The sequence below is a fragment of the Salvia splendens genome, chromosome 8 (assembly GCF_004379255.2).
Source record: "Salvia splendens isolate huo1 chromosome 8, SspV2, whole genome shotgun sequence".
Lineage (NCBI taxonomy): Eukaryota > Viridiplantae > Streptophyta > Magnoliopsida > Lamiales > Lamiaceae > Salvia > Salvia splendens.
This window is the reverse complement of record NC_056039.1, coordinates 26,890,521-26,908,597: the sequence shown is the minus strand read 5'-3', so window position 1 is coordinate 26,908,597 and position 18,077 is coordinate 26,890,521. Positions and strand designations below refer to the sequence as shown.

Sequence of the window (18,077 nt, the reverse complement as noted above, 5' to 3'; positions counted from 1 at the left end):
ATGTTAGTAATGAACCAATTATAACCTTTTAAAGTATACAATAATAGCAACAAGGTTAACTATCATTGTACTTATCATGAACTAAATAAATGATGTGAACAACAGTAATATATATTGAAATACAATAGTAACAATATTTTCTAATATAATATAATAATGAACAACGTATATCATTATAATGAATCAAATACTCATTTTTCTATGAATCGTTTTAAAAAGTGCCCAAGTGGTTCGTTCAGTTTGAATGTTGAAAGCGTCGTAGGTAGTTGATTCAATGCAGGTATCTCCTTAGTGGGAGCTGATTTGTCTACATAAAGAACAATTACGGTGTTAGTGCCGAACCAAATACAATAAATATTACGCAATGAAAGAAAGCAATGCATATTATAAAGTATTAACTTCATCGTATAATGTTATAACTTCATCATAAAAAGGTGTAACTTCATCCAAATAAATGAGCCAAATTTGAAATGAAACAAATCACTTAATCTAATATATTGTAACCACTTTAGCTTATATTGTAATAACTTATCTTGTAGTGTGTCACTTCATCTTACACTGTAATCACTCATCTCTTGAATAGCTTTCATGAAATCCAAAAATCAGAACCATAGCAGTAAAATAGTGTAAACAACAATAGAATCATCTTATACTGTAATCCAAAATAGTAAATTAAATCAAACATTCTGGACCAGAAATACCACCACCAATTTGAATGAAAAAATTTACTTTATTTCATAAGTTCCAATTACACATACACATAAATAAATCTAATTACATACATCAACACACATGAATCAGAAAAAAAAACTTCATTTGATGTTGAAAAGACTTCATCGTATAATTAAATAACTACATCATTCCCAACTTCATCCACTATATACCACCACTAATTTGAATGAAAAAACTTTCTTCATTTTCCAGAGTTCCTAAGTGAACGAATGAAAAATAAAACTTTAATAATATATTCCAAAACTTTAATTAACATATGATCAAAAAAAAGTTATCAAAAAAATATATTTCCAAAATTAGGGATAGCTCACCCGAAATGCCTGGTTCGATCAACTTTGGGGTGGACCTCGTTCTGGTTTTAAGCAGGCGTCCCAGCTTAGTTTTCCCAATTGTAGAACGGGAAGTTAATTTTAAGAAAACGTTAACTAGATTACTGAACTACTTCAGCTAATGTTGAAAATACTTCATCTCATACCTAAGATTGAATGAAAAAACAAAAACTTTAATAAACTAAATCATACCAAAAATTGTGAACAGACTTAAAATTCCAGAATTGGGGATAGCTCACCTGAACGGTTTGGTTCCATCAGGTTTGGGGTGGGCGTCCTCGCTTACTTTTTCCAATTGAAGGCAGTGGTACTAGGTTAAATTAAAACAAGAATAAAAAACCATAAAAGATGACCTAAATTTCCGTATGCACTGAACTTATTTGAAGCAAAATTAACAAAATCTAAACAAAATTAACAAAGGCATTGAACTCACCCACACCGGATGAAGTTCTGGAATGCAATATCCTCTCATCTACAACCAAAATGTTAGAGGTTAGTTTGTAGAGTTTTCGTAGACTGTAAAAATTGGTGAATACAACAATTGCCGTTCAATTTTCCACGTCTTGTTTGCACCACGTTAAAATTCGACAAAGCGCTGGGTTGAGAATGACAACGAGAATCAAGATGACGACGGGAAGAAGGAATCCATTAATCAAGACTATCGTACTACCGGGCCGCGTTGGGAAGAAAAGAGTTGGGTAAGTTGACACGTTGAGCGATGAATAGGAATATGTGAGTTTTTGTTTTACCCTAATTCATAGTCTCTTGATTTATGCCAAAAACAATTTTACCCTATTTGACTTATATACAAAATGACAAAGACACCTTTTGGTTGAACTAATTAATTCACATAATGAAGTATGGAATTAGGATATAGTAAATTCATTGGTCAATATTTAATATCTAGTTCTACACTAAAAAGGATTGTGCATGTAAGGGATCCTACTATTAATTATTTATCTATAAGGGGTCCTAATATTAATTATTTATCTATAGAACAAATAACTAACTTAAGGTTCTATTTATACCAAGTCACCTCATGGTCTAGAATTTTTATTAGAATTGTTTTAATTTAGTTCTAGAGTATTCTAGAAATAAATGGAAAAGAAGAATTGTATCACATGTTCTTAATAATTTCGTACCATTGCCATACTCCTTCCAGAAGGAAATATTTTTACTTTATTTGTAAGTTTTGGCCCTCTACTTATTAATATTTAAATAATAACTATTATTTTAATAGCTTTTTTTTATTATTTTATTTTTGTATGACTGTATCCTTCAATCCCATTTGTAGTATTAGAGGTGCCCAAGGTTTATGATCTTGCGGTTATCCGTGAAACTGTAACTGACGGTTACGGTTCCAAACCGTAATCGTGAGAATTTATCTGAATCGAAACTGTCGATTTTAGAATCGTGATTCAGTTCAGTTTCAAATTTTCTGAATTGAAACCATGCTAGAACCGCTAGTTTCAGACGGTTCCAAACCGGAACTGTGAAAAACCGCCGAAAAACCGAATCGAAACAGTAAAAAACCGCCAAAAAACATGAAAAATCGTAAAAATCACTGGAAAACCGTCGGTTCGGAACCGAAACCGGTGATTTTGAAATCGGAACCGTTACCGCGAAACACACTCGCGGTTCGGTTCTGGTTCAGCAAATTCCAAAACTGGAACAGTGGGCACCTCTATGTGGCATTTATTTATACCAACATGTATTTAATTTCTAGTTTAATTACGTAACAAATTGCTTTTGAAACCGTATGATCATTTATTCAAAATGTTCTATTTAGTTACTAAAAATTCTTTTCATTATTCTTATTCACTAAAGCTCTAATTGTATACTTTTAACTCCTAAATTTTATACATAGTTTTATTGAATCATATCAATTATTCCATGCAATATTTTTAATAATTTCTCCTGGCGATTTCATGTCGGAAAATGACTTTCTACTAGACCCTATTTTGGGATGTTAGATGTATCAGAGAATATTGCTTTTATAAGGTTCTCACAAGCGTAGTGTACTCCCTCTATCCATGAAAAATAGGACACATTGTGAATAACGCGAGTTTTAATGTGAAAATGATAAAGTAAGAGAGAAGGAAAAAAAGTAAGAGACAAGTAGTATTACTGGAATGTGAGGTCCATATTATTAGTAAGAGAGAAGCAAAAAAAAGCAAGAGAGAAGTATTGTTAGTGGAATGTGGGGTCCATATTATTAATACTTCATCCATCCCACCACAAGTGATCAACTTTCCATTTTGGGTGGGTTGTCCCACTACAAATGATTGATTTTCTCTTTTAGCAAAAAATAAAATATTTTCTCCCTCTTACTTTATTCTATCTCTTTTACTTTTTTCTATCTTTCTTATTTTATTCTATCTTTATCTCTCCTACTTTTTCCTCTCTCATACTTAATTCACTCCACTTTAACTCAACAAATACCATTTCCTTAAATCTCGTGCCCAAAAGAAACTCATCACTTGTAGTGGGATGGAGGGAGTAAGAGAGAAGGGAAAAAAGTAAGAGTGAAGTTGTTGAAAACTTTCAATTTTTAAATGTGCTCTATTTTATATGGACAACCAAAAATGACAAATGTGCTCTATTTTTCATGGACGGAGGAAGTATTATTTTCTTATGTTCATATGTGCAAATCAAAATTTAATATTAAAAATATAAAGCAAAATTAAATTTTAGAAAGAATTTTTTCTGGTCACGTACTTATTGTAGATGTCATATCCAATCCCTAAACTAAGAAATCCTAATCGAAAAAGTTAAAAATAGATTGATTTAAATTTTCTTTTTAAATTACAAAATCAAATCATTATAATTTTAATAGATAGAAACATATTCAATTTTTAATTAATGAAGAAGTCCCTTTATTATTCGGCCAATTAGAATATAAGCCTAAGTTTCCTAATATATTATAGGACTAGTATTCGGCCCAGTTAGAATATAGGCCCAATTTTCATAATATATTATAAAACTAAAATATCATAGGGTTTATCGTTTTCCCATTCTTCTTCTTCTTCTTCTGTATCCCTCTCTACCATGGAAGTACAAGCTCCGCCGCCGACGTGCTGGAGCAATATCCTCAAGCAGCAACCCCCGCAGAAACCACAGAAAAAGCAACAACCAAATGAATTTATCGCCCAAAAATTGGTGGGGAGCTGCTCATCAACAAAAGGAATCGCGGTGGCAGTTGTTGACGCCAACGCCATAATCCAGGGAGGAGAGAAGCTCCTCCACTCCGCCGACCGCTTCGTCTCCGTCGCCGAGGTCATCACCGAAATTCGCGATCCCGCCTCTCGCCACGCCCTCCACTTTCTGCCCTTCACTGTTGATACTCTCGAGCCTTCACCTGATGCTCTTAAGAAAGGTGATTTTTTCTTCATTTATTACATAAAATAGAAATCTGCTTCAGTTTTGTGCTATTTTTATGAGGTTCGGTTTTAAATCATAGTTTTTGGATGTTCGATTATAAATCATAGTTTCAATTTAAAAAGGGATCTTTACATTACTAAAAAGTGCATAACTAGGAGAATGGAATATTGTTGCTGCTACTGCTAGTGGATTTGGTAATATTAAGCTCAAAGCTTTTAATGTAAAGTAGTTTTCTTACTCAATTTGTTATTTTACAGTGGCCAGCTTTGCTAGGGCTACGGGTGATTTGCAAACACTTTCGGATGTGGACTTGAAGCTCATTGCCTTGACCTACACACTCGAGGCCCAAATCCATGGGACTCAGCATCTCAGAGACAACCCGCCCGCCATTCATGCAGTTAACGTTAAAAGGCTTCCAGAAAAGGACTTGCCGGGATGGGGTTCTAATGTCCCTAATCTCGAGGAATGGGAAGCGCTAGACCATGCTGAAGACAATGGATCACATGCCGATTCTAGAATTTTGCCCCTCAAAGATTTGAGCCTCGGTGCTATTCCAGAGGGTCAAGTTAGTATGGAGGATGCTTCCAGTCACGATGGTAGGTCGTGTGCGGGAAACCAGGAGGACGGTGATGGTTTTGAAAAACCCAAGAGATACTATCCGAAGAAGAAGAGCGAGGTTAAAATTGATGGGAAAAAGATGGTGGCTGGTGGTATTGATGCATCGCTAGGTCAATCTGATGAAAACTCTGATGATTGGCGACCTGCAGTTAGTCGAAGTACTCATAGAAGATTTCTCAGGAGAAAAGCTAGACGTGACATGAGCGATGCTTTGTCTGTACAACAAGACACACTGGGTAATCCAGATGCTGAAAACATCGATGATGACACATGTCCAGAGCTTGTTGTGGATGAAAATTATGAGCAAACGGTTAATGGTTTCTGTAAGGATGGTAACGGAAATGCAGATGTCTCTGAAGGTATAAATAAGATGAAATTGGATGAAGAATGCTTGATGTCTTCTCAAAATGGTGAGAGGGATAATCTTCCTTCTCAAAGAGATGAATTCGGTGGGGTAGAGGCAATAGATTCTTCCAGTCAGACAAATGAAGATGCTGATACATGGCATACAGATGATATAAGTAGCGAACAGAGCTGGACTCTTAGATCCTTATCCGAGTCTAGTGTCGCTTGCATAACTGCTGATTATGCAATGCAAAATGTGCTTCTTCAGATGGGTTTAAGACTTCTGGCCCCTGGAGGAATGCAGATTCGCGAGCTTCACAGGTATGAGTATGGATAGCTCTAGATTCTGTTCTCTAAGTGTTACTCTCAGTAGTCTGAATAGATGGAGAAAATAAGTATTCGTGTAAATATATGGTATCAATTCTGAAGCTGGAGAAAACAAGAATGGATGGGATCAGTAAATATATTATTCGAAAGAGCACATTTTGGAATCGATTTATAATTTACTATATTTATGATATGGATGTCAACCTGATATTCTTTCTCTTTCTCTAGGTGGGTGCTCAAATGCCATGCTTGTTCTAAGGTGACTACAGAAATCGGTAAGATTTTCTGTCCCACATGTGGGAATGGCGGCACATTACGAAAGGTTGCTGTTACGGTTAGTGACAATGGTATTATATTGGCCACACGTCGACCACGCGTATCCTTACGTGGAACAAAGGTAGCAGTAACTTCTTTATACAACCATCTTGTCTGCACTTTGTTCTTTAAACATCAAAGCCTTTGCAGGTTGCTGTTTCTGAATAAATATTTTTGTCTTGACAAAATAACAAGTAATGAATTTCTCCATTTCTTTTCCTTTGTTAAATGGGTTTAAGAACTCCACTTTTGATAAAAGCAAATTACTATTTCAAATTGTGTCCTTTCTTGCTTTTGGAGCAATAGTACCTAACTTAACATGGATGAGTAAACAAAGATTCAGTTTTTAATAACAAATTAAAGTAGTGTGACCCAATTTAGAAAACTTAAAAGTACTACAAAATATGGAATTTTTCCTTTAGGTAATCTTATTCTCATTCTCATTCTTTGAATAGTCTCTTCTGTTGATGCATTAATATGATACTTTGAAGGCTGCTTGTATTTGTTATTTAGAACGCTGAGTGTGTTTGGTTTCTTAAGATGTGCTATGTAATTTCTTGTTTGTTGTCTCTGCGCTTTGTTTATCAGCATCTTCTGTAAGATTCCGAATTGATTCTGTTTACAGTTATGATCCAAACTTTTGCAGAAATCTGACCAAACTTTGTTGTGTGATATCCCTTTTCAGTATTCACTGCCTCTACCTCAAGGTGGTAGAGATGCAATTACAAAGAACCCTATATTACGTGAGGATCAGCTTCCGCAGAAGTTTCTGTATCCAAAGACAAAGAAGAAGAATAAGCAGGTTTGTTGTTTAATCTATTTCATCAATTACATTATATTTCTTGTTTTTTGAGTGTAAGATGTTGGCTCAATCCATTACTTGAACTTGATGTTCTGCAGGACGACGATTTCTTTATACCAGATGACATTTTCCTCCACCACAATGATAAGAAAGCTCCACTCCAGCCTCCGGTTAGGAAAGCACTTGCTGTCTTCAGCGGGAAGAGGAACCCCAACGACATCCGTTATGCCCCTCGAAAATGCTAAGCACCATACTTCTATATCTACTTTTGCTTAAATGCATCGATTTTGTTGTGGTTAATGTTCGAGACGAGATGAGTCAGTGATTTTTTTTTCCTTTTCCTTTTCCTTCTCTGTTGTGATGTAATCAAGTTTTGCTCTGATAGGTTTTTGGATACTTCAAATGAGTCATGGTTCATTGTGTTAGCAAAACTCTATCTACTTAGTTTAGTTTTGTGAAGTTTCACAAAACCACACTAAACATGATCATTTATTCAAAGTTTAAAGTATAGTATTTATCAATTATCTCATCAAATAAGGTAACGAAAGATGTTTAGTTTATTCATTTAAAGTATAAAGTATACTTATAGATTATCTCTTCAAGTAAGGTAACGGACAATCTTAAAGAAGAATTACAAATTGACAAGATCGGATGAAATTGAAAAACAGACAATCATTGTCATAACATGTTAGACTCTAACCAAAGTATCAAACCTAAATCTCCCGTCTTAAAATGGCCTCAAATATACAAACAATGAGAGCTTCTAAGCCACCTATGATGTCGCGGTAACCTACGGTTACACCACCCATGCGTGATCATGCGACGAGTGGGACCTACTACTGCACATTACACACAGGACACCGACTAGTGTCACGTAATGGTATCAATCAGCAAAGGTTAAAAAATCGAGTATCAGGGTACTATATCTTGACATGTACAGCATTGGGTCGGAGGAGCCTATCATGAGGCAAGCGTGAGCTCGGCCCAAGCCACCGACGACTTCATCTCCCCTGATATGGATGTGTCGATCCCGTTCTCCAGCATCAAGCACAACTCGCTCACAGTCTTCCTCCGGTTAAATTTAGGATGAATGCACAGGCTCACCACCTCGTATATCACTTTGAGGTCCTCATATTGGAAATGCTTCAGCTCTCGATCAACTGCGTATGCCATCATATCCGGGAATTCCAAAAACTCTATTGCCTGCAGTTTAAAGTGATAGACCCCGTGTTCATGATGGTTACCAAGTAGAAAAGTTGGACATGATCACTCACCCAATCGAATAAGCAGCCTTTCTCGTTGCAATATGGTGGCCGTCCACTCACGATTTCGAGTAAAAGAATCCCAAACGCGTAGATGTTGCCCTGTACGTCTACATGACGACCCTCTAAAGAGCTCGGGTGGATGCAAACCGCGCCTTCGTTGCTTATCGTGGCTGAGCTCTTCTCCGACCTGGAGATAATTGTTTTCCAGCATTCAAAATCAACGAGCTGCACACGTTGAGAGAAATGCAATCACCACAACTTAAAGATTTATACAGTCAATGCGGTTAGGTAAGTAGGCGGGCTTCGTAGCCTCACCTTAGGGGTGAAGTCATCAGTCAGATAGACAGAACTGGAATTCAACTCCAAGATAGTAAATGGAGGATCAAGCTGCGTGTGGAGATATTTCAGCCCCCGAGCAATGCCAATGATAATTTTCATTCGCCGTGTCCAAGAAAACTGGCTTCCTTCTCCATCTGCAGAAAATTTATGAAGTAGGTTCATTTAAGTTATTCTATTGCAGGACATTGTTTACCAAAGGAAGGAACTTACAGTGAAGGTGTTCGTGAAGTGTCCCGTTAGAGGCATACTCGAATACCAGCATCCTCGTAAATGGGCGGCTTACTCTGCAATAGCCAAGCAGTTTTCCAGTGTTTTCATGATTTAATCTAGATAAATCAGCCACCTGATCCACAAACACAGTTTGTAGTCGATCAATTTCAAGATTATCGGATATGCTCGTTGAAGCGCCATGTAATTGTTTTATTTTGTCAAGAAAGACGATACCTCATTTTGAAAATAAAGCTCCAGATAGCCTGTCCATTGATCTTCTTTTATACAAAAAGATATCACTGCAATCTCAAGGCCACCTTTCATAGTGCCTTTGTATACCACACTATCTTGAGATGAACCGATGATGTTGCTGAAATCCTCACAGGCTAACTCAAGTTCTTCTCGGCTATAACTCACAACCTCCCTCGTAGCTTCAGAGTCTACACGACCAATTGACTTAATCTACAATGTTTTCATAATCATAGATTGAGGCAGAAACTCTCCACACTGAGACAAACCTGTATACATGGTCATGCAATCTTTTGTACTTGAAGACTTCTTCCACGGAATGATTATTGAAAGTCTTCTTCTCTTCCACATGTGCACAACAGTAAAAACAGCAAAAACGAAGAGCAAACCAATCACGAGCCCTGTCACGGTTTCAAGAACCAAGATCCACACTGGTTTTGAGTTTTTCGATTGATGTCTCGACGACCTAACTTCAGTAGCATTGTGCGTCATGTTCATTCCTGCGTGTGTTTTATTCGGTGAAGCAGCATGTGCACCTGTAATGGAAGTTTAAAGTTCAACCGTTACTTAAATTCAAAGGCTTTCACATGATTGTAACAAGTCTCGATCCACCAAAAAGGCAAAAACTCCCATTACATACTCACATTCCAAAAGTCATTGTACATATATATCATCACAACTTTAATGAACTGAAGAGGATAGTTTTAATCATGAAGCGGCGACATTTACCGCATTGTGTAGCAGGGCGCTGCTTAGCATCTTTATCTTGAAGGCAATTTCCCTGAAAACTTGATCTATTATAAAATAAACCAAGAACGTTAACAATGAAAATAATGGCAAAGGAATACATACAATGAACAATATATGGTAATATACATCAAGTACCTAGGCAGATAGTCCAAGCAATGGGGTATGTTTCCAACCAAAAAGTTGTGTGCTAAGTCAATCACTTTCAATTGGGAGGCTCCGCAGAATCCCAGTTGGCTGGCATTCGAAGCATACCTAAAAGAAGCCAGTGAGAAACGACGTTATGATATCATTCTTGGAACAAAACATGCACTCGTAGACTAGTAAATGCAATGCAGGCGCTAAGAAATTTGCCAACGAACATGTTACTTGATTTCCAATGCAAACATCTACAGAATTTTGGTATTGATAGCTGAACAAAAAAATATACCATCTATAGCAAACGTATTGCTTGCTCTCGGTTCAACAAAAACCACTAATCAAATTATATAGATGAGTCGTGTTAGTTGTTACTGAGCAAGATAATCATATGAAAAACTAGACCAGTGACTGATTGGGATGAAGCACAAGATAGCACTATATTTGAGTATAGATAAAGCTCCCTACTTACATTCCATGCTTGATGGCCGAAAACTGAGAGCTATTTGCAGCAGGGATAGTTCCTATTAACTTGTTTCTATCCAGCCGAAGTTCCTCAAGATACCTCAGCATACCAAGTTCATACGGCAATTTTCCAGTCAGCACATTGGACTGAAGGTTTCTGCAACACAGAGAAGGGAAAGACAGGAAAACGTATAAACCAACAAAGATCATACAAAATCAGTAATGCAACTTCATATCCAACTCAAGTTTCCCACAGACATTTTCTGGATACTGGTTAAGTTTCCAATCTCGTGCGGAATTGAACCTGTCAGCTGGTTCGACCCCAAATCCAATACCTTGAGGTTCGTCAACAGGCCAATCTCCTTGGGTATTATACCAATCAACGAATTCCCATGCAAAATTCTGTTCAAACCAGGAGGGAGACTTAATCAACATATTGCCATGCCACAGTGATAAACTTACAGGAAAACTAGTAACGGGATGGAAAACTCACAACTCTTGCAGGGCAGAGAGCTTGTAAAACTCTGGTGCAAAAAACCCTTTCACAGATGCCTCAGATATATTACTGCAAAAATTCAATCATAAACCAATACTATTGAATTTCCATTTTATAAGCAATGTAGCATATCCAAGCATCATAGCTTTAAACATATGCATATTGAAGTTGAAACCTTACATCTTTACAACATGGTCTCCTGCAATCGAGCAATGTACGCCGTCCCAATTACAAGGGTCTAAAACCACAGGGTTCCAATTTAACAACACCAGCAAAGGGTCCTCAAAAATAGCTCTCTTGAAAGCAGTTAGAGCTTCAACTATAGCAAAATCCAGAAATTTTGTCAGAGAAATCATGCATGTAAAGATTACACTTCTTGAAGAGTAATATTAAATCACAAATCAAGATCTGTGAAGTCTTGGAAGCTAGAAAGTTTACCTTCATTTATGGGAACTGCGAAGCAATCTGCGAATAAGAGTCCTACACCAAACAAAAGAGCTTGAATTGAAGGTAAAGATATCATCTTTCTACCAAGCATTGCACACCAAACTCATGAACTTGACGAACCCATCTGTAAAAAATTTCAAGAAACCCAAAAAGAAATCAAGAAATAAGGGTCAGGAGAAGAAGAAACAGATTGGGTTTATGGAAGAAGAGAAAGAGGAATATGAAGAATGAGAAACAAACGCGGAACAAGAAAGACAAGATTCTATGGATTTTTAAAGAAAGTAAGCTTGATAGCAAATCTTGAATCAAAATCAGTAACTATCAATGAAAGCAAAGGCTACTGGAAAATGAGAACGGAGTTCGACAAGTGAGGAAGACTTGGATTCAAAGAGAGATGTTTGGTGAGTGAGAGAGAGAGAAAATGGATGATTGAACACAAAATCAAAATCGAGTCCAATCACAGCAAGGAAAACGGAAGAATGTTTCAAGTGATTTCGGGGAGTAAAATAAAATGGCAGTACTCCAGTAGTCCAGTTGTGTGTGGGGATCAAGAATGGGATCAAGAACACCATTTGCTTTCACTCTCGTACCTCTTTTCTCTTATCATCCATGCAACTTTTTTTCAAGTAGTGATCCGTTAACTGAATTTGTCTCATATGAAATTAACTACGATGGATGATTTTGTAATTTCATATCGTGGGATGAATTAAGAAGATAATTTAATTAGCAAAGTAGTTAGTGACAGTGATTTTTTTCTAAACAAAGTTTGCAGTGGTGGGTGAAAAGATTTTTTTCAAACCGCAACATAATTAGTTGGTAATTAGGTGCAGAAAAACTTAGGAGCCCCTTTAATACTTCCATTTTTATTCCATACCAAAAAGTAATACTCCCTCCGTGCCGGCTAAGATGACACGTTTGATAATCGTCACGAGATTTTAGGAGTTGTTGGTTAATGTCTTTAATTGGAGAGAGAAAAAGTGGGTGTAAGTATTAAATGAAGAGAGAAAGAGAGTTGAATATTTAATTGAGGAAATGACTGAGTGTATTAATTGGAGAGAGAAAGTTATCAAAAATAGAAATGTGTCATTTTATTTGGGACAGACTAAAAAAAGTGTGTCATCTTAGGGGAGACGGGTGGAGTAGTATAGCATTTTCGATTCATTCAAATTTGTCTAGGGTTTATTATGTGTACAACGATCTAAGGTAAAGTTCATATATATATATATATATATATAGGGGAGCATTATTCTCCTTTTCATACCTAAGCTCCTTTTCTCTTCTTAATATTAACCATTAAATCCTATGAATCAATGGACCACATTGATGCTGAAATTCTCAGTCCGCGTTGCATTATAGAACCTAACCTTATGCATTATGGGGGCAATATAGTAAATGGGAGAAATTCGAAGTGGCATATTTTTGACAATTGCGAATTTTCAGGGATTTGAACGTATCCATCTCTTCAACCTCTCTCATTCATTACTCTCTCAACCTATTCCACTCTCCCCACTCCCTCCACTCTCTAAAACCCTAGCCATTCATCGAGGGTGAAGAATTGACAGCAGCGATCCAAGATTCCGGCGATTAAAGTCCACCGGTGGTAAAATATTACCCAAATCTACACTCCTTGACTCGTTTTGGGGCATTTAATTTAGGGTACTGTCCATTATTTAATATATTGGGTCAATTTTTTTCCGCAAAAAATGAAATTGTAAACTTTTGATCTAGGGTTCTGTCCATTATTTAATTTTTTTAGTTTATTGTTGAGTTGTATTTGGTATATGTTCTATATTTCCAATTGAAACCATACGGATTTTGTAGATGTTTCTGGAAATTATCGATTTTGTGTTCAGTGTGATGTCGATTCTGTCCAGTAATGACGATTTGGTTGATTATTGAGTTATATCTATGTTTTTTGTCGATTTGGATGAAGGAATTTAACAAATTTCGTTGGTGTGTATTACAGAGCATCAATGACGAAGAGAGACAGACCCTTCAAGAGTCAACGAACACATACTGAAGGTTACATAATTGTTTCCCTAGTTCTGATGCATTATTCGTTGGTTGTACTATATTATTGGTCAGTATTCTTGCATTATTTTGTATATGTAATGCATTATATAGAAATTTATTGACATAACCTGCAGTATATGATGCAATTTATGGGTATTGCGTGTACTGTTTACGTAAATCATTGAAGCTTACTTTTATATATTATATGGTTTGATTAGTGCATTATGTCTATACAGACACCGTCATTATGTGCAGAAAAGTATGCAATATGTATGGTGTTGTGTGTTTTAGTGACTACAATAAGTAAATAGTACATATGTGCTTTTTTTTAGTTTGTACTGTGCATTATTGAACATGATTTATGCATTATGTTTACTAAATTATGCATTAATAAGCGCATTGGGTGTGTACTAATATTTACTCAGTCAGGATGAAATATGTTTATTAATTTGTGTGGGTACTGCATTGAGAATCTGTAGTAGTACATTTGTTGGAGTATATTGTGCATTTTATGAGTGGTATTCATTATGTGCAGTAAATTATGCAATATGTAGGGTGTTGTGTGTTTTAGTGACTAAACTCAGGAATGAGTACATATGTGCATTTTTTAGTATAGACTGTGCATTATGGAACATAATTTATGCATTATGTTTACTAAATTATGCATTAGTAAGGGTATTGGGTATGTTGTAATAGCTGCCCAGTTAGTATGAATTTTTTATTATATTGTGCGGGTACTGCATTGTGAATCAGTAATAGTGCATTTTTTTTAGTATTGTGTGCATTATATGAGTGGTATTATTTATATTGTTTAATACATTTTTTATGTAACACATGTGCATTTTTGTGTTTAGACAATGCATTATGAGTAATTTTTAATGCATTATGAGGTTGTGTTATGCATTATTTCATATGATATATGCATTAATCTGTAAAAAGCTAGCACCATTATGTATTCTGATTTATTGATATTGTTTTGATGTATTACTTTGTTTGTTCCATATCAGAGAAGCGGCTAAGATCAGACATTGACGATGCAGTTGACGATGCTATTCCAGTTGACGAGAATTATGGTTTGGAGTGAGTCTTGGTTCGGCTATAATGAGATCTTGGTTAATGGGTAAACTGATATGCGGATAGATGTTTCAATTTAAAACTGTACTTTTTCGCAACATAATAAGTGCGTTTGGATATTAGCTAATGCTTTTGAGACTGCGTAAATTGTCTGTATTCAGCATTAAAGATTGTGCATTGTGTTTTACAATCTTTGCATTACTCCTTTATCGACTGTCATTATTTGCAATATAGTGTTTGTTACGATAATAATTGTGTATATGCAAAGTCTGAGCTTTATGTGTAATTATATCATCATTATTTACAGTTAATTATGCATTATAAGAAGTATGCATGGTAAATTTAAAGTGGATATAAACGTTGCAACAGAATTCAGGGGTGCATGGTTTATTTCAACTGGATATAAATTCAACATTAGATAAATTAGTGCATTATTTGATTAAAACGTTGCATTATTTACCAAGAAATTATCATTAATTAAAATTTTGTATTGAATAAGACATATCAACGGGCTGCATTATTTATTCCAATAAGTGAATTTTTTAATTTAACCGTTTCGCCAGAATTCAGGGGTCCATGGAATATTAAAATCGGATATCAATTCTGCAATAGACATTTTTGTGCATTATTTTACTAAAACGTTGCATTATGACCTAGAAAAAAAAATTGGAACAAACAAAATAATTCATCAGAACACACCTGAAACAAAGTTGACTTCTTTAAATAAAAACCAAACATTGCATTATGATAGATATAAAGTTCCAATAACAAAAACAAAAACATGACCTAGTGCAACACACAAGAAGTTGCTATATGTACGTACTATACCCTATCCCCTAGTCTTATTAAACCCTGGGGGGAAACAAGAACCGTGTGTCAAATATCGTATTACGGTACATTTTATTCGTATGCATTGCAGTTCACATAATTTGCATTATAAAGTCAATAATATGCATTACTCGCTTCAATTTGGTGCATTATTCGAATTGTTTTACAATTTGTAATTAATGTGTACGTCCTATAACCTAGCCCCTAATCTTATTAAACCCTTGGGGGAAACAAAAATCGTGTGCCAAACAACGAAATACGGTAAATCTTATTTGTATGCATTGCAGTTCAGATTTTGATCATTATATAGTCAAATATATCCATTATATAGTCAAATATATCCATTAGTCAAATCTTATTCATACTTTTTCGCAACTTAATAAACAAAGGAAGAGCTGTGTCATACATAAACAAAGGAAGGGCCGTGTCATACATAGGCAATTGCTGACTCCAGATCCCCACGATTTTTGTAGATAACACCCATGGTGCAATATGCTTCAGCATACATAGGTCGCTCTATTGCAGCTTTCTCGTAGCAATCAAGGGTTGTGTCATATTGCATCATTTCGGAATAGACGACACCGAGGTTATAATAAGCAGGCTGCAGGCAATGAACTGATACATCAAAATTTAAATACCAGAACAAAAAATCAATTAGCGAAAACTAATCATGTTCTGACACTTAATGCACCTAACAACAACTTTTATAATATGTACATTACGTAATACGTTAATTATGTATAACTCAAACACGTGCTATTTTTAAACGTTGTTTTTATTGTGTACGTACTATACCCTAGCCCCTAGGCTTATTAAACCCTTAGGGGAGATAAGAATGTGTGCCAAACATCGAAACAAGGCACATCTTATTCGTATACATTGCAGTTCACTTATTGTGCATTATATAGTCAATAATATGCATTAATAGTTTCCATTCGGTGCATTATACGTACCGAACTATACGTTGTTATTAATGTGTAAGTACTATAACCTAGCTTCTACACTTATTAAACCCTTGGGGGAAACAAAAAACGTGTGCCAAACATCGAAACACGACACATCTTAATGTGTACGTACTATACCCTAGCCCCTAGACTTATTAAACCCTTAGGGGAAACAACAAACGTGTGCCAATGTCATCGAACCACGGCACATCTTATTCGTATACATCGCAGTTCACATATTGTTCATTATATAGTCAATAATATGCATTAGTCGTTCACATTCGGTGCATTATTCGTATCGGTTTATACGTTGTTATTAATGTGTACGTACTATACTATACCCTAGCTCCTACACTTATTAAACCTTTAGGGGAAACAAGAAACGTGTGCCAAATATCGAAACACGACACATCTTAATGTGTACGTACTATACCCTAGCACCTACACTTATTAAACCCTTAGGAGAAACAAGAAACGTGGGCCAAACATCGAAACACGACACATCTTATTCGTATACATTGTAGTTCACATATTGAGCATTATATAGTCAACAACATGCATTAGTCGTTAAAATTTGGTGCATTATTTGTATTGGTTTTAACACGACAACACAATAAATGAATTACTTGCTTTACGAAACACGTCACATCTTATTCGTATACATCGCAGTTCACATGTTGTTCATTATACACTAAATAATATGCATTAGTCGTTAACATTAGGTGCATTATTCATATCGATTTTATACGTTGTTATTAACGTGTACGTACTATACTATACCATAGCCCCTACACTTATTAAACCCTTAGGGGAAACAAGAAACGTGTGCCAAACATCGAAACACGGCGCATCTTAATGTGTACGTACTATACCCTAGCCCCTACATTTATTAAACCCTTAGGGGAAATAAGAAACGTGTGCCAATATCATCGAAACACGGCACATCTTATTCGTATACATTGCATTTCACATATTGTGCATTATATAGTCAATAACATGCATTAGTCATTTCCATTTGGTGCATTATTCGTATTGGTTTTAACACGACAACACAATACACGAATTACTTGCTTTACAACGAGCGAATACTCGGACTGATGTGAATTGGTATTAACACAACCAACTGATACATAAACAAAGGAAGACAACACTGAATTACCTTATTCCATTATTGAGAGAACAACGATCGCTACAACGCCGAAAACACAAGATTGTAATACTGAGGAGGCGTCAACGGAGAACGCCGGCAACATGTGACTGAGCGACGAAGGAAAAATTGCAGACAGGGAGTAGGGAGAGAATCACGTCTAGGGTTAAACCTGGATGTAGATGAACGTCACGGCGGCGACGAGGAAGATGTACTAGTAGTCGCAAGAGCACCTCATCATCCTTGATTAATTGAATCCTCTCTCTCTTTGTTGGTTGTCGGAGCGTGTGGAGCGTAGGGAGAGGAAGAACGTGAATTCAATTGCAGAGAGGGAGTAGAGAGAGAATCACGTCTGGAGCGTGAGAACAGAAGCAATAACCGTGAAGATCTTCAACGGAGTAAATTTAGGGAGTTGCCATAACCAACGATTGTATTCATTACCAAATTTGCCCTTTTTGGTTTTTAATATAATTAAATTTAATGATTAAAACCACTAATTTAGGCCATAGGATGTAGGAAATCAACGGCTGAGATCAAGAAGGAAAAAGGAGAAAATATGCAAAAAAGAAATGAATACATCCCTATATATATATATATGAATATAAATCACAACTTGATACACTAATGAAATGAATACGCAATCGTATTATTATTGAAATGAAAGCCGACTAGAAAATGACAATTAATTTGAATTGGTTTTAGTCCACATAATTCATGGCTCTTGATTGGAAATTGCAATTTGTCAATGAGTTTTTCATTCAAGATCTTTCATTATAGACGCCTTGTAATTTCTTAACCGGTTTTCTTTCTGAGAGAAGTTTGGATGTTGCTTAAATAACCCCATCAATGTAAGAACAATTTATATG

General features: G+C 35.8%; 2 protein-coding genes and 2 long non-coding RNA genes across 5 annotated transcripts; 2 read left to right on the top strand and 2 right to left on the bottom strand.

Annotated features, from left to right (window-relative positions):
- Positions 1–222: 222 nt before the first annotated feature.
- LOC121744956 lies at positions 223–1,980 on the bottom strand. The gene is made up of 4 exons (XR_006038730.1): positions 1,495–1,980; positions 1,301–1,371; positions 1,044–1,207; positions 223–307 (listed from the first exon to the last, which is right to left on the bottom strand). It is a non-coding gene; the product is annotated as an uncharacterized LOC121744956 (long non-coding RNA).
- Positions 1,981–4,074: 2,094 nt separating this feature from the next.
- Positions 4,075–7,370, top strand: LOC121744894 (RNA-binding NOB1-like protein). Its single transcript, XM_042138580.1, has 5 exons — positions 4,075–4,437; positions 4,700–5,726; positions 5,961–6,129; positions 6,733–6,849; positions 6,948–7,370. The coding sequence occupies exons 1-5, from the start codon at positions 4,110–4,112 to the stop codon at positions 7,092–7,094; spliced, it is 1,788 nt and encodes a 595-aa protein (XP_041994514.1). The 5' UTR covers positions 4,075–4,109; the 3' UTR covers positions 7,095–7,370.
- A 110-nt stretch (positions 7,371–7,480) lies between these two features.
- On the bottom strand, positions 7,481–11,781 carry LOC121744891 (probable LRR receptor-like serine/threonine-protein kinase At1g63430). 2 transcript variants are annotated; one of them, XM_042138575.1, is made up of 13 exons: positions 11,197–11,781; positions 10,939–11,077; positions 10,756–10,827; positions 10,521–10,664; positions 10,270–10,419; positions 9,798–9,914; positions 9,642–9,706; positions 9,182–9,448; positions 8,898–9,103; positions 8,664–8,796; positions 8,430–8,587; positions 8,124–8,339; positions 7,481–8,052 (listed from the first exon to the last, which is right to left on the bottom strand). In XM_042138575.1, exons 1-13 carry the CDS (start codon positions 11,294–11,296, stop codon positions 7,810–7,812), a joined length of 2,010 nt encoding a protein of 669 aa, XP_041994509.1. In that variant the 5' UTR covers positions 11,297–11,781; the 3' UTR covers positions 7,481–7,809. The 2 variants fall into 2 exon arrangements, with proteins under 2 accessions (XP_041994509.1, XP_041994511.1); XM_042138577.1 differs by having other exon boundaries at positions 7,871–8,052; positions 8,124–8,301.
- Positions 11,782–12,776: 995 nt separating this feature from the next.
- Positions 12,777–14,243, top strand: LOC121744959. Its single transcript, XR_006038732.1, has 3 exons — positions 12,777–12,861; positions 13,172–13,227; positions 14,226–14,243. It is a non-coding gene; the product is annotated as an uncharacterized LOC121744959 (long non-coding RNA).
- The last annotated feature ends 3,834 nt before the right edge of the window (positions 14,244–18,077 follow it).

What these genes read in the sequence shown, in the direction of transcription:
- LOC121744894 (XM_042138580.1), top strand. Translation starts at nt 4,110, where the DNA reads ATGGAAGTACAAGCTCCGCCGCCGACGTGCTGGAGCAATATCCTCAAG. An exon ending in TATCCTTACGTGGAACAAAG is followed by an intron (nt 6,130 to 6,732) that starts GTAGCAGTAACT and finishes ATCCCTTTTCAG; the next exon opens with TATTCACTGCCTCTACCTCA. An exon ending in CAAAGAAGAAGAATAAGCAG is followed by an intron (nt 6,850 to 6,947) that starts GTTTGTTGTTTA and finishes GATGTTCTGCAG; the next exon opens with GACGACGATTTCTTTATACC.
- LOC121744891 (XM_042138575.1), bottom strand. Translation starts at nt 11,296, where the DNA reads ATGCTTGGTAGAAAGATGATATCTTTACCTTCAATTCAAGCTCTTTTG. An exon ending in GGAGACCATGTTGTAAAGAT is followed by an intron (nt 10,828 to 10,938) that starts GTAAGGTTTCAA and finishes GAATTTTTGCAG; the next exon opens with TAATATATCTGAGGCATCTG. An exon ending in TTAACCAGTATCCAGAAAAT is followed by an intron (nt 10,420 to 10,520) that starts GTCTGTGGGAAA and finishes TCTGTGTTGCAG; the next exon opens with AAACCTTCAGTCCAATGTGC.